At 39.6% G+C, this 15,776-nt stretch overlaps 2 protein-coding genes across 2 annotated transcripts in view; both read right to left on the reverse strand.

Moving 5' to 3' along the window:
- Positions 1-2,263: 2,263 nt before the first annotated feature.
- On the reverse strand, positions 2,264-3,705 carry LOC120290573 (putative disease resistance RPP13-like protein 1). The gene is made up of 2 exons (XM_039306876.1): positions 3,312-3,705; positions 2,264-2,535 (listed from the first exon to the last, which is right to left on the reverse strand). Exons 1-2 carry the CDS (start codon positions 3,703-3,705, stop codon positions 2,264-2,266), a joined length of 666 nt encoding a protein of 221 aa, XP_039162810.1.
- A 787-nt stretch (positions 3,706-4,492) lies between these two features.
- The window catches only part of LOC120290574 (structural maintenance of chromosomes protein 1-like), a 15,007-nt gene continuing 3,723 nt past the window's right edge, over positions 4,493-15,776 (reverse strand). Inside the window, exons 5-6 of the mRNA XM_039306878.1 lie at positions 4,677-4,690; positions 4,493-4,552 (exon numbers count right to left, since the gene is read on the reverse strand). Of these exons, the coding sequence (XP_039162812.1) occupies positions 4,493-4,552; positions 4,677-4,690 (74 nt within the window). The remainder of the gene's footprint in view (positions 4,553-4,676; positions 4,691-15,776) is intronic.

Consider the following 15,776-nt stretch of genomic DNA (forward strand, 5'->3'; position numbering starts at 1 on the left):
TAATTTCCATTAAGTTCTTAAATGAACTCTGAAAATTCTGAGGTTTTAATATGTTATAGTTGAGACCTAGGGGTAAAAGTCCCATGAAGAAATTGAAGTATAATTTATTATGGATTGAAAGATATGATTATTACAACTCACCCTAACCCTCGGCTCAATCTCCAGATTTAACCCTTTCAAAGAAAAATCATTTCCCCAATCAATACTGGTCCGTTTATTCTCAAATTTCAGTATGTTGCTCCTCAAGATGTCTTTTACAACTATTATCCAGGACACAAGATCAAATTCGGACTGGATAATTTCACAAAATTCACAGAATTGCAATGGATTAACATAACAGTTTCCAGATCTAGTATCTCTGAAGAAAAAATGGTTTCACCAACAAATACTTGTCCGTTTCCCCTAAAATTTTGATATGTTAATCTTCAAGAAGTCCTCTACAACTTTTATCCAGAACTCAAAGTGATATTCCAGCTAGAAAAGCGTATGTAGCTCACGAAATCACCAAAGGTTAGACTGTTTTTTGAGAAAACAGATTACTAGGCTAAGGCACTACTCCCATAACTTCGAAAATTCTAACCTCCCCCACATCTGAAATTCACCATACTTCACAGACAATCACAACAAGCAAAGTGTAGATCAATGGAATCTACTTGCCTTAAATCCAATGAGAATCACAGCAAGCACAACGGCAAGGGTAGGCGGGTTTGAGCGACGGCGGCAGCTAGGCGGATGCACGGCGGGCCGGTCTTCTTCCTCCTCTCTCGACTTCACTCTCTCTCTCTCTCTCTCTCTCTCTCTCTCTCTCTCTCTCTCTCTCTCTCTCTCTCTCTCAGTGCCTTGCTCAATCCGCCCCCTCCCCTTTTCCTTTTTGGTTGATTAATTGCTTGCCTTTGATTTAATTTTGCATGCTAGGACACTTGGCTCCAAGAGGGAGACAAGTGTCTTCTTGTTGAAGACACATGGAGGAGGTGGTGTGGGGCTTCCATCCAGTTCCCCCTCTCCCCATGGCGGACGGTCCTCTTGTGGGCCTCTTGGCCCACTTTGGGCCCAACTTTGGGCCCAACACTTTTGGGCCTAAAATCCAAATTTAAATGGCCCTAAAATTAATACTAAATAAGCCCATATTTGCTCTGAACAATTTACTTTAATCCCCACTTAATTTCATAATCTCAAATACTCGGCCAAATAAAAATGCAACATTAATCGATGAAAATCCTACTTATAGAATACATGGCCAATGACAAAAAATTCCTCATCAATTTATCCTTTAGTACAATCCTTGATCACACTTAGATATAGTCCGATGGTGCTTCTGATACCTATTCAGGGGTCGTAGTGTATTTAAGAATTGTTATGAAATTTTAGGATGCCACATATAATCAATTAGTGATCAAATATAGGTCAATTCGATGGAATGGTGTAATTGAATTGCAGGTGATTCTGCATGATTGCAAAATTCACGTTGAACAGCAGTAACTTGATTTTCTGTCGATTTTGTACTTGGTACCCGTAATTGAAACCTTGCGATTTTTATGACAACTGAGAGTCGCCGACAAGTCTAAGATGCACAAACATGGATTGAAAATTATCGACCACGGGTCAAATGCGATAAAATCCTTAAAAGTTACCCAATAGGTTAGGTTGAACTAAAATCACGTCCAATCGATTTTAACCACAAAATAGAATTCGATTTTGGGAATCGAACATTCAAGCGTGTCACGATTCATTTATAGGATATCGTCTTATCTTCCGGCAAATTTCTGTCGAGTCCGGATTTTTATAGAAAAATCGGTTTTTGAACAAATTGCAAAGTAAATGGAAATTCAAATGGTTGAAGAAAAGGGATTTAGGCTGTGCATGATTTAATTTTTGCGATTTGAAGGTTAATTTGTGATTTCGTGGCCCATTGACATTAAGGCATGAAGAGTTTAGGGCTTAAGTAATGATTACGATAGATATTTTCCTTGACTAATTGGCCTCTCTCCAAGATTCAGCAGCCCCCCCCTGCAGCGCCCATTCACGCATGTTCAGCCCCCATTACGAGCAAACCAGCCACCCATTTCCTCCTCCCTGTCCCCTTCAATCCTGCTGCCGTGACTCCTCATCGACGCCAGCCCCCTGTTTCACCATCTAGCATCCCCTCTCCTCCCTTTTCTATTTATTTTTCTTTGTTGCCGCTCCACTCACACTAGCTACTCCACCTTGCTGCATCATCGCTGCCTACTGCTCCATCTTCCTGCATGCCACTACCAGCAGCATCTCACGCTCGTCCCACCTCCAGCTGGTTCGCCTCAGCCACACCACCACCAAAATTTCCACCGCCAACCCCAATGCCAACTTCACCAGCCACCACTCCCCACATCAGCAGCCGCACCACCCCGTGTTCAACTGCTGTCCTAGCTCCAAGCAGCCACCTCTCGCACCACAGCCTGCTTATCCAGAACCGAACCAGCCACAAGCCATGAGCTTGTAGGCTATTTTCGGCAGCCATTTGGCCTTCATTGGAGACCCGGTAGTTGCAGGATCTCACCACTGTTGCGTCGCCATCGAATTCCAGTGAGTTAACTCCCTAATCCTTGATTATGTTGTTAATCGCGCTTAGAGGTTAGATTAGTGTTAATTAGCATGGTTAAATTAGTGCAAATAAAGATTAGTGCTAAGGACGATTAGTGTTAAGTAAGTTGGATTAGCTGAAATTTGGATCAGTTTATTGGACTTTTGCCATTTGCCATTTTTGTGGGGAAAAATGTGCCATGATTTTGAGGTGTGTTCCTTCTTGAGAAATGTTTTATACATCTCCAGCTATGACATATATTTTACTTAAGATTGTATGGATTTAAAAGAACATTATTTCAGATTTGTTTCAATCAAAACATAACCTCTGTTTGTGCTGGAACTTATGACCTTCAGGTGTTCAATGGATTTTTACCAACTCTTAGGGTTTGAATTTATAAAGAGTTCCTTCATAAAAGTTGTTCATAACATCTTGCAATTTAACGTAGTCAAATTTTAGATTAAATAGACAAGTTTAGGATCTCAAACCAAATTGATTTTGGAAAATAGACTTTCTAGAAACGGACACAGTTTATGTAACGGTTTTGGCGATTTACTACTCTCGATATAGAAAGAACTGGGTTAAGGTGTCTTCATGAAAAATGTTCATTTAGGTGTCCTTTGCATTTCTCAACTATTTTCTAACCTAATTTTGAGATCAGGATGATGATCAAATTTTTTTGCTCCAAGAGCATGATATGCAAACAAAGTCATACAATCATCTAGAGACAATTGTTCAAGAGAGTGAAATGTACCATTGGTTAATGCAGCAACGTTAAGGTTGCGAGTCGTGATGATGATCTTGCTTCCCTTTGCTCCCCATTGAAGAGGCTTCAAGAGGATAGTCCAGCTTCCATATTTTTTATTCCAAACATCATCTAACACGACAAGAAACTTCTTCCCAAAAAGGTTTTCATTGAGCTTATCTTGAAGCCAATTCAAGTCCTTACCATCACAAGACAAAGGGAAGTCGGTTGCCTCTAGGATTCTCTTTGTAATAGCAAGCACATCAAACTCATCGGAAACACAAACCCATGCTTTCACCTCAAAATAATTTGTGACTCTCACATCATTGTAGACTTGTTGAGCTAGAGCTGTTTTCCCAATACCCCCCTCCCTACTATGGCAATCACTTTTAGATCCACACATGTTCTATTCTCTTCTTCTTTAGTCAGTAATTTGAGGATCGCCATTTTTTCGACCTCCCTACTAACAAAATAAGGCTTGCGCAAATGCATAGTGGGAAGCGAGTTATCCAGTCATCTATATGCTAATCGTTGTCCATTATTCTTTGTTAGGCTCAGATTATCTTTCTGAGTTATAATCTCATGTATTTTGTTGTCCATCTTCTTTATCTTGGATCTCATTTTGTGGTCTAGCATAAACACTCTCGGGCTTAATATGAAGCAACTACTTGGAAGGAGGGAACGTGCCTTGCTAGTGCTGGGTTCTACCTTGGACTTGTTTTTCACAGATTTTGTGGTGAACTCATCAAGCAAGTCTTCGATGTGGTAGGCCAAGTCCCTAAGATCTTCAAGCCACGTCTTCACTGCACGATCACTAGTCAATTGCCTGTCCTCTACAGCAGCTTATCAATCCCCTCACACCGTGCAAAGTTGAGCAACTCACAAGAGGCCAACCTGTCACACCCCGATCCTCTGAGCACGTGCCCATCCCTCTGCGGTCGATTAAATAGGGACGTCCTGGGATGCATCGCCGACTCTTTCAATTTTTAATGCACATGCATAAGCAAATAAGTAATCCTCAGACAACAATAAGATGAGATAGGAAAGTAGGGCCACAAATTTTCAAACAAAAACAAGCCTTTTATAAACAAATAGGTTTATATACAATACTAGACTGTTTTACAAACATATCGGCTTAACAAAAAGAGAATTGTCTTATAACCCACCAGTCAGACACATTCGTCGATTCTTCAATCTCCACCTTCCCAGACTCCAGGGCTTCTAGTCCTCCATGACTGCCATCTAGGGACCTGAAAATGTTATCCCATTACAGGGTGAGACGACGTCTCAGTAAGTTCAACTCCGTAAGCCCCGACTAGGAAGAAAATACGCCCCAAGGGCTACCTTAGCACAAACACGAGTCAAAGATCTTACCTTTGCCTCAGTTCCTTCATACAAGTCAGTATAATTCACAAATTCACCAATTCACTTCAATTAATCAAATTATCAAATCGATCAATCGACTCAGTTGATTACATGTCAACGGGACCATCACACGTCATTTCAATTACTCACTCCAACTATTAATTTCAGCCTAACAGGCATGGCCTACTAAATGTTCAGTGGTGAATTACAGCCCAATGGGCACAACCTGTCCAAGTTAGGCAGTAGATTACGGCCCAACAAGCACAACCTCTATGAGGTGGTTAATTACGGCCCAATGGGCACAACCCTTATGAGGTGGTTAATTACGGCCCAATGGGCACAACCCTTATGAGGTGGTTAATTACGGCCCAATGGGCACAACCTCTAGGAGTTGGTTAATTACGGCTCAAAGAGCACAGCCATACTTCAGCGGTTAATTACGACTCAACTCATAACATGCGTCATCTCATCTTTCGATAGTGATCTTCCTACAACTATAAATCATCACACGATTAATCTCTCATGGCCAAGAACGTGGTATTCCACACTTAAATTTCTCAATCAACATAATATCATGGCCTATTTTCCGCGTGTTAAAGATACCCTATAAAAATAATCGTGTATGGATAGACGGTTGGCCTCAGCCAAAAATATAATATCTTTACTTTCAAAACTCCCACCATCTATACAATCGATAAAAATATTTTTGGCATTGTAAACTAACGCTCAGTGATTTTCTAATTAAATACTGAAATGAATAAATTTTGGGATAAATACTCCAAAATTGCCAATCAGACTCAATTTGCGTAAAATAATAGTCAATTAAATAAACCAAATACACTATTGAATTCAGCATAAAAATATAGTCACAGACTATCCCGGTCTAATTTTCCCAAAATAAATAACTACTTAAATAATTACGGAAATTAATTATTAAATACCAAAAATGCATACTTAGGCCCATAAAGCCTAATTAAACACTGATTCGAGTTCGGAAAATTCCCGAACCCTACTAGATAAATACTACCATTTATCAAGTTGCTAATTACACTGATCTAACCACCTAAGATGCAATAACGATTAATTAAATGGCTAATCCATTAACTTAATATAACCACCTAATCCTAGCTTAACTTAATCTAATCAACCATTAAGTGTCATTAACTTACTAAGCAAGGATTAGTGAGTTAAACTCACTTGATTAATGATCTGCTCGGATCAAAATGAGGAGGATGCAGTGGGGGATGAGAAACTCCAAAGCGAGATCGCCAAACGGGGTCGAAAATGGCTAGGAAACGGGCCAAACAGTGGCTAGAGGCCCACTGTTGTCCGGTTCTATTCTTGGCTGAAGGAGAAGAAAATGGTGGCTGGTTCAGCGACACTGGGGCAGTGGAGGCAGCAGAGGCTAGACGGGTGGTTCCGGGGCTTCAACGGCGGCAACCTGAGCTCCGGCAGCCTCTAAGCTCAAGCAACCTGCTTGATGGCAACTGGCTAAGGAACACATGGCTTGGATGGCGAAATGGCCATAGCTTGCGCAAGACCTGTGGGCGAGCACGGACATGTGACAGCGGCATTCTAGCAGTTCGACAGGTGGCAAGCGGCATTGATGGGGGGATATGGAGGGGGAAAAAGGAGGGGGAATCGGTTTGGCTAAGGGGGCCACCATGGTCTTCTACCTCATCTTCTTGTCCCCTAGCTTGGTCCCACCATGCATGCTGTCATCCACATCAAATTTTCAGCCAAAACACTCCTCTTCTAGAAGTTTGAAATGGTCCAAAAGTCATGGCTCAGGGGGGCATACGAATTTTGCACCCATTTGGCACAAATTGGATTCAATTCTTTCTTGAATCAACTCAATTTGGCCCTAAAAATTCAACCAAGATATCATCGATCAAATTGGCATTTTTCCTCGCCAATAAACCTATTTGCATTCCAATTTTGTGATAAAAAATGGTCATTGGACTTTTGAACAAAAAATACCTCGACTTTTTCACCAAAAATCCCGATTTGCAGAAAAATCTTCTAAGACGAGTCGATGTTCCTAAAATAACTTATAACATGACAAAATTTTCAATTTCTAAAATTAGATTCAAACCCGCACTTAATATCAATCGGCGCAATTTTAGCGTGACCTAGGTTACCGGTAGCTTTCAGGAATTTTTAGTGCAAATGACCCGTGATCGATTTTCTTCAAGCCACAATGAATCCCTTCAACACATTGACAACTCTCGGTAGTCATAAAAATCTCAAGATTTTAAATACGGAAATAGTGTACCAAAATGACAAAAAAATCAGTCTAGTGTTGATTGACAAGAATTTTGCAATTTAGTGGAATCACCCACATTCAACCACATATTTCGATCGAATCGACCTATCTCTGACCTCTAATCAATCTTATTGTGTCGTAATGACATTGGCAGATGAGCACGGTCGAGTAGTTGATTCCTAGTTGAATCCTCAAGTCTATTGCATTAAAATCCCTTATTTACTTCCCCAGATAGCCTAGTTATCTCATGAGTGATTAGCTTTGAGAATGGCACAATAGGCGTATCAATGAAATGCTCGATTTATTCAATTGAAAGCAGAAGTGAATATCCAAGATGTCACACAACCTGTCAAACATCACCTGAAGAAAGGCTCCAAGAAAGAGCTCTGTGATGGGCATGGCTTGATTTGGGAGTGGCAAAGAATTGAACAAGAGTGCTCAGCTGGTTGAAACGAAGTGTATTGAGGGGAGAGGAAACCAAAGTTCTTATTTTCAGGACAACAGCATCAAAGTTTTTATTTTAAGCATTAAAGTACTCTAGTGAGACCGAAATAATACAATTTGTCCTTTACCCGTGGAGGAAAGAAACGAGACTTAGACATTGTCGGTGGGTACTGACCAGTAAAGTAGATACGCATTCCTATGGGTCACCTTTGATATCATGCGATTGTCTATAAGTCCACTATTCTTGTCCTAATTGAGACGACTGGCAACAATCTTTCTTTGTTTTTAAATTTTGGCCGATGACAACTTGGAGCAATCTGCTACCAACTTTTCATCTTCCCAAGTAATTGACTGGTGGATAGGTAAGGCCTTAACTAAGGTTAGGTTACAAAGCTCCACAGTCCCTGCCCATCTCCTCTTTCTTCCTCGTCTTTTGGGTCTTTGTTGAACGTTCTAAGATCGATGGACTGCTAATACTTGATCTTGGCCGTTGATAGTCAAACATTTCCGCAAAAAGTTTGTGTTTCTTTATCCATTGATTGCTCTTTGACGCTCCATTTCTTTTTTGCCTTCAAATCTCTTCATTTGTTTCGTCTGTCATCGTTCATGCTCTGTTTTGATCTGTATCCTCCTCGGCACAGCCATCTTTTCATTTCATTTCATTTAATTTCATGGGAATAAGTGGGTCGGAAATGGGACCTTCGTCTTGGCATGATTAAAGCTACCAAAGGCTGGAATCAGAGAAAGGATGTTCTTCAAATTCTCTCCCACTCCTTTTTCGTAGACCCAATTTGTTTTTTATTAAAGAAAAAAATAGAGCTAGGCTCAGAAGGCATAGAAGTTGGCCATCTCCAATCCAACCCCAATACTTCTGCTTTATTACTGTTCACCAGCGCTCTCATCCATCGTCATGATGCATCACAAAGACCATCGTATAATCATCTCATTGATGTTATGACCAAAAAAAAAATCGTCTCACTGATGCGGGCCCATGGACTTCATCACATTGTCAAACGAAGGAGAAGTTAATATATAATTTAATTTTCATAGACCAATATCGTTATATAATCTTTGATCATAGGGGTCTCAATCATTATTTCATATTACATGGGAGCTGAATGCATTAAAAGCTGTAAAATTTACAGAGTGAGTTGCTCAACAAGTGTCCAAAAAGACGTAATAACAAAGTAAATTTTAAATGATGGCCATTAAAAATTTGTTATTTTCCCTTCATTAGTACTGTGGTTGCTACCTAGCTTCGCTCTCTACAAGACACATCATGCATTAGATTAGCATCAAAACGTGTCTGTAGATCAAATTAAATTGCAAACCTTAAAGCTTCATTTTCTTTTTCAGTTTTACAATGATTATATCCATAATGAAGCTTCCTATTTTTATTTGGTCCGCAAAGTCATATTAAAATATGCTTATCCTTTTGTCCCAGGAAGTGAGAAGCTGCCTAACTTTAGTAGGCCCACCGGCCATTCAAATTGATAGAATTGATATTGAATTATTCATACCCTATTATTATAGTGTGTGAAAATGGATTTATTACTGCCAAAGAAATAGCTAGATCCCCAGATTACATCTTTTGATGTGGCATCATATCATAAAAAAAAAATGGCCAATATGGAGGAGTGCGTTTTTTAGATGGCCCAAGGAGATGAACTATTTTGAAATCTATGGAAGTTGGTTCAGACACAATTTGATCAGTAAATTATATATATAGATCGTAAACAGTTCATTGGTCACAAGGTCAAACAAAATGTGGAATTTCATGGCACCAAGGTCAAATAAGATAGGCTCAAGTTAAATTAAGACAGTAGCAGGAGGACCTAACTTCAATTCGTCCACCAGCTAAATATTTTCTAAACACGGACAAATTAATATATTTAATTAATACAAGGTTTAAGGGGTGGTTCAAGAAATGAGAGCCAGACAACAAAAAGAATTATTGTGCAAAGGAGAGGAAGAAGGAATCAAGCGTCACTCACTCTCTCTCTCTCTCTCTCTCTCTCTCTCTCTCCATATATATTACTTTTCAACTTTCTTTGCTATTTTATTTATAGTTGTTATTGCTGTTCTTTCGATGCTTTGCACGTGGTGAAGAGGCTAGAGAGAGATTAAAGAGATTGGCACTTCTTGTTGTCTAGCCCTATTTCTTGAACCAGCCAAATACAGGGTGTGAAGAGACACTTGTGTACAGAGAAATTACTGATATAGCTAGTACGAGTACCTAGAGGGGGGTGAATAGGTATATAAAAGATTTTTCTTGATAATTGCACAATACTTAGACAGTTGAATGATTTGCGACAAATAATAATCAACGTAAGACTGAGTAAAGGAAAGAGAGAATTGAACACGCGGTTTATAGTGGTTCGGCTTGATTCAAGCCTACGTCCACTCTTCTGCACTGACAGCCAATTGGTTGGATTCCACTATGAACAAAGAGATGTTACAGCGTTGATCTTCCTTGATTTCTAGGTGTAGATGATCTACCACACTCGCTCAAGGTATCACCAAGTATAGACACTCTCTGTGTATACAATTTCACTCCAAATGTATCGACTAATAATCAAGATGCTTCAGACTCTGGAATTTCTCTATCGAACACACACTAAAACAACTAGAACGTCTTCCTTTTATACTCATTTATGCCATCATACCCGTTGGCACTTACCAAAGGAATTCCTCCAATCTGCCCGTTGGACGGAATCAATTAAAAAGATCATTCGAGTTATTAAAGGAACCTGACGATAGCCCATCAATCCTGTTCGCCCATACAATCAGGATCTTGGTTTCCAAGAATAGAACCTTCCAAGAATATTTCGTCGACCACCGGATCTTCAATCGATCTAGATACGAATAAAAGAATCCGTTATATTTATCCAACCAAGAGATCTTCTCCAGAGGATAGGATTAAATCCTCAACCATATACTTCGGCTCTGGATTTCCTTCGTCACTGGATCAGAACGACTGTCAATGAGAATAGTCTTGAGTCTTAAGTCTTGAGTGCTGAGTCTGGTGATCAGAAAGTCTTCAGACTCAAAACAGAAGGTCTGCGAATATCCAGACTAGACTGATAGAAACGTTTTGTCAGCTTCAAAATATTATGGAAAGATTTCTCCAACAATCTCCCCCTTTTTGATGGTGACAAAACTTTCTTATAGATTTGAACAACTTTGACCTGCAAAAACATTTCTCAAGCAATATGGCTATCTCATAAAGATTAATAAAACAACCAGACTTTGCATCCACAGAAAATTGGTTAGTCTTTCATGAGTAATACCATATAACAACACTTGATATAAATGCAAACAGTTCAAGCATCAAAATCTACAGCCAATTCAGTCAATATTCAAGTTCACACCCAAGTTCACTCAAGTCATACTAAAAAACAAACATATTCAACCACAAAAACAAATTTAAAGTCAAAGTTTAAAGTTCAAATTGGTTTCAAATTGCTTCTCCCCTTTTTGTCAGCATTAAAAAAGGTGAGAAAGGAGTCGAATGCCCGCTTGGGAATGCGCACGATCTGGAAATCTCCCATGGACTGGACTATGCCTTCTAGCCTCTTCAAGTCTTCCCTTAGTTTAGCTACCTCCTCTCCTTGGCATTGGCTTGAAGTTGTAGAGCGAGGTCTTTCATTTTGTCCTCCAGGGTAACCGAAGATGCTTGTCCAACATTCTTTATGGCTTGAATTTCACAAAAATCCGTGAGCATAGATTTGGCCCGCATTTCCGGAAGAACATCAAGAATACGTCGAAAATCTGCTGAATTGTCCGTTTGTGTACTTGCATTTGCTTTCTCAGATGGAGTGAATGCAGACGATGGCACTTCTGTATAATCTTGCAGATTTGGTGTTGACGTATCGTGTCCTTCTTCAGGCAATTGAGAAGCTTGAAACTCTTCTGGATCTGCTGGAGATTGTCTTAGACCTTCACTATTGGCAGCATGAGGTGTGGACCTTTCTTGCTCGCCAACTCCCCCTGTCTCTAGGACCTCAAATGGGGAAGAGTGATGATCATGCTCTTCTGTATCTTGATTCCCCTTCTCTCCAGATTCAGCTGCAAACTTTTCTTTCTATTCTTCTCCTTCTTCTTCAGCTTCTTTCTCCTTCTCTCGCTGCTCTTCTTCTTCTCTGTTCTTGGCTTGCTCCTCTTCTTCTCTCTGTTTCTTTTGAAGTTCTGTCGATTAAGGTACAGAACGTCTGGTCCTTATCAAGGCAGAGATTGTGAGATCTTCCTCCTCATCTTCATCCTCCAAGATGAGAGTTCTCTTCTTTTTGGACAGGGCACCAATGGCCTCCTTCCCTTTTCTCTTTGGAGCAGACAGTACTGGAGTCTTCACTCTGAATTTCTCCATTGCCTTGGAAAGTTCTTTCAGACGCATCTTCGTCAACATCTTCAAACCTACCACCATCTTATCGCACGGTCGAACACAAAGTGTATGTGGCTGTTCAATATGCATGTGTCTGAAGATCTTGGTCACCAGACTTGGGTAAGGCAATTGGCCCTTGTCTTTCGACATTGCTCTGTACATGTGAAAGAGAATGGTGTGAGGGAGAGAGAACTTCTTGCCTGAGTTGATTGCGTACATCAATTTTGCCTCGGAATTAGACACATCAGTCTTTGATGTAGACTTGGGCCTGATGCAATTGATCACAATTTTGTGCAGCACAATATTGATGACACGCATCCTTGAATAGATGATTCTTCCCTCTGTATCTCTATCTTTGACAAGTTCTAATGAGGCACGAGCAATTGAGACTTTGATCGGTTGATAATGTCCTCATTCAACTCCAATTATGTCCGCCAACATGTCCACGTCTACCACATAGTCCTGGTCTCGAACACTGAATGATATTCTATTCGCATCTATAAAGCTGAGATTCGAATAGAAATATGCTGTCAATTGCGCATAACCGTCTGTGGTATCGGTGCAAAATTGCTCAAGTTGAAGCAGATTGAACTTCTCCCTTAAGTTCACATTAATGGCATCCAAGAAATCGAAATCAACACTCCTAGGGTTTATCACCCCTCGTTTCAGCAATCTGAAGAACAGATTCTCCTGTTCCTTCGATTTAAACAACTCCATTCTTTTTCCCTTCACCTTCGCAGCAACACCCATTCTAGGTTGAAAATCACTGAACATTTTATCATCATCGTTCCCGTCAGTCGAATTTGGTCCCGACATACGAGGGTCACTTGGAATGTTCGCAAGTGCTTCCTCAGCCTTTCCCTTGGGAGCAATTCCCAAATCTTCCATTCGCCGCAGAAAGATATACTCATTCCCATAATTCTTATCTTTAAGAAAATCATCCACGTACTTCAACGGAGTCCCAGTGCTTTTCAACGCACAGTAAAACTTGTAAATAAAAGAGGGTTTTTGGACTCTTACAGGGTCTGCGTCCTCGATTATTTCTTCCTCTGGTTGTTGACCCGCACCTTGTAGGGTAGATGGCGTTGAGTGACGTGGTGGAGAGTGAATCGGGCTCTGTTGCCGACTCGATAATTCTTCCTCTTCGGTGAGATCGAAATGGGTAGGTCCCTCCTTCATTCTCTGTAGTCCCATGTTCACGATTCTTGAAGACTTCCTCGAAGAAGACATCCTTCCTTGTCGTTGAAAGATTCCTTTACTTGCTTTCCCAAGAAAAGATGACAACTTTCTCGAAGATGAACACGAAGTAGAAATCGGATTGGGAGGAGAATGCCTTTTAGGGTTTTGAAGATTGGGTGAAAAAGAAAGCTGTATATATATAACTCAGTTTTGAAAAGAAAAGTTCAATCGGCACGAGGAAAGTGTACAAACACCCCCTTTTTAAAATCATTAACTGCCAAAATTAATCCTTTTGAAAAGACAAGATTTCGTTTTTCACGGAGACTATAAAATAACTGAACGAAAGATCGTACCTTTTCGAGTTTAGATAAAATATCAACTTACAGTCTATAGCCATGATTGTCTAAGTCTGAGGGTTTAGAGTCTGAGGGTTGGAGAGTCTCTAGACTTTAACTTCCTCGAGCTTCAAAATGTTGAGTCTGGAACGAATAAAATCGAATTGATTTTTCTCCAAAGGCTTTGTGAATATATCCGCTAGTTGACTTTTTGAATCAACAAATTGAATCGAGATTTCTCCATTTTGAATATGATCTCTAATGAAGTGATGTCGAATCTCTATATGCTTTGCTCTTGAATGAAGGATTGGATTTTTAGTGAGATTGATTGCACTGGTGTCGTCACATCTGATTTATGTGCATGAGTCTTCAATCCCAAAGTCTTGTAGCTGTTGTTTTATCCATAGAATTTGCGAACAGTAGCTTCCAAGAGCTACATACTCTACTTCTGTTGTTGATAGAGCCACAGTGCTTTGTTTCCTTGAAAACCAAGACACATCCCCGTTCCAAGCAACGGCAAGTTCCCGAAGTACTCTTTCTATCGACTCGCAATCGGCGATTCGCATATGAATATCCTGAAGATTAAAGTCTCCCTTCTTAGGATACCAAAGACCGATGCTTGAAGATGAAGCAACGTATTTAATAATACGTTTTGCAGCACTGAGATGGGATTCTCTAGGATCTAATTGAAACCTAGCACATATGCAAACACTCAACAAAATGTCAGGTCTAGAAGCAGTAAGATAAAGAAGTGAACCAATGATGCTCCTGTATAGCTTTTGATCAACTTTCTTCCCTTCTTCATCTTTATCTATCTTCAAAGAGCTTGACATTGGTATATCAGTCTTTTTGCAATTTTCCAATCCAAACATTTTGACAAGATCATTAGCATATTTTTCTTGGTAAATGAAAGTTCCTTCCTTTAATTGCTTTACTTGAAGACCAAGAAAGAATGTTAATTCTCCAATCATACTCATTTCAAACTCATCCTGCATAGACTTTGAAAATTTCTTGCATAGACTTTCATTAGGAGATCCAAAAATAATATCATCCACATATATTTGAACAAGTAAAAAGCTTTTGTTTTCCTTTTTGATAAATAAAGTAGTATCTACTTTACCTTTGACAAAACCATTATGTAATAAGAACTTACTTAGTCTGTCGTACCAAGCTCGAGGTGCTTGCTTTAAACCATACAAGGTTTTTTTCAGTCTGAAAACTGAGTCTGGCTTCTTTGGGTCTTCAAACCCGGGTGGTTGTTCCACATAAACTTCCTCATGGATAAATTCATTTAGGAAGGCACTTTTGACATCCATTTGGAATAACCTGAAATTTTTATAACAAGCAAACGCAAGTAATAGTTGAATAGCTTCTAACCTTGCTACAGGAGCGTAAGTCTTATCATAGTCTATTCCTTCTTCTTGCGTATATCCTTTGGCCACGAGTCTTGCTTTATTTCGTACGACTTTTCCTTTTTCATTCATCTTGTTTCGAACACCCATTTGGCTCCAATAATGCTTTTACCTTTTGGTTTAGATGTCAATTCCCGACATCATTAATGTTGAACTGTCTCGAGCTCTTCTTGCATAGCTTCGATCCAGCTTTCATCGATAAAGCTTCTTCTATGCTCTTTGGTTCTATTTCGTAGATGAGAGCTACAGCACTAGACTCTTCACGTCTTTTGGATCTGGTGCGAATTCCTTCATTAATTTCGCCGATAATGAGATCTTTGGGATGACTGGACTTATGCTTCCAATTACTGGTTGATTTGTCTTGATGATGATCTCTTTCTTTATTTGAATCTTCATGAACATCTTGATGCTGGTCTTCCAGAGTCTGAGATACTTCTTGAGTTGTAAGCTTTGGAAGGTCTGTAGTAGGTTCAGACTCTTCATACTGAGTCTGACTGGATTCATCTTGCGTAGAGTCTTGAAATTTGACATTCATTGACTCCTCCACAGACTGGCTCTTCTTGTTATAGACTCTATAGGCTTTGCTTGATGTAGAATATCCAAGGAAGATGCCTTCATCTGATCTTTCTTCAAACTTACCAACTCGATCTTTTGCATTTTTCAATATAAAGCATTTGCAACCGAATACATGAAAGTATGAAACAATAGGTTTCTTACCTTTGAATAACTCATAAGGGGTTTTCTCTAGAATAGGTCTTAGGAAGACTCTATTGATAATATAGCATGCTGTTGAAACAAATTTTGACCTAAAATCGTGAAGAAATTTTACTTTCAATTAAAAGAGTTCTAGCCATTTCTTGAAGAGATCTATTCTTTCTTTCCACAACTCCATTTTGCCGAGGAGTGTATGGAGAGGAGAACACATGCTTAAATCCGCATTCATCACACAATTTTGTAAAATCTTGATTTTCAAATTCATCTCCATGATCTGTTCTTATACTTGAGATAACACATCCTTTTTCATTTTGAACCTTTTTAGCAAATTTTTCAAAATATGAGAAGGTTTCTGACTTACTTGCAAGGAAATATACC

The sequence above is a fragment of the Eucalyptus grandis genome, chromosome 2 (genome assembly GCF_016545825.1).
Source record: "Eucalyptus grandis isolate ANBG69807.140 chromosome 2, ASM1654582v1, whole genome shotgun sequence".
Taxonomy (NCBI): Eukaryota; Viridiplantae; Streptophyta; class Magnoliopsida; order Myrtales; family Myrtaceae; genus Eucalyptus; species Eucalyptus grandis.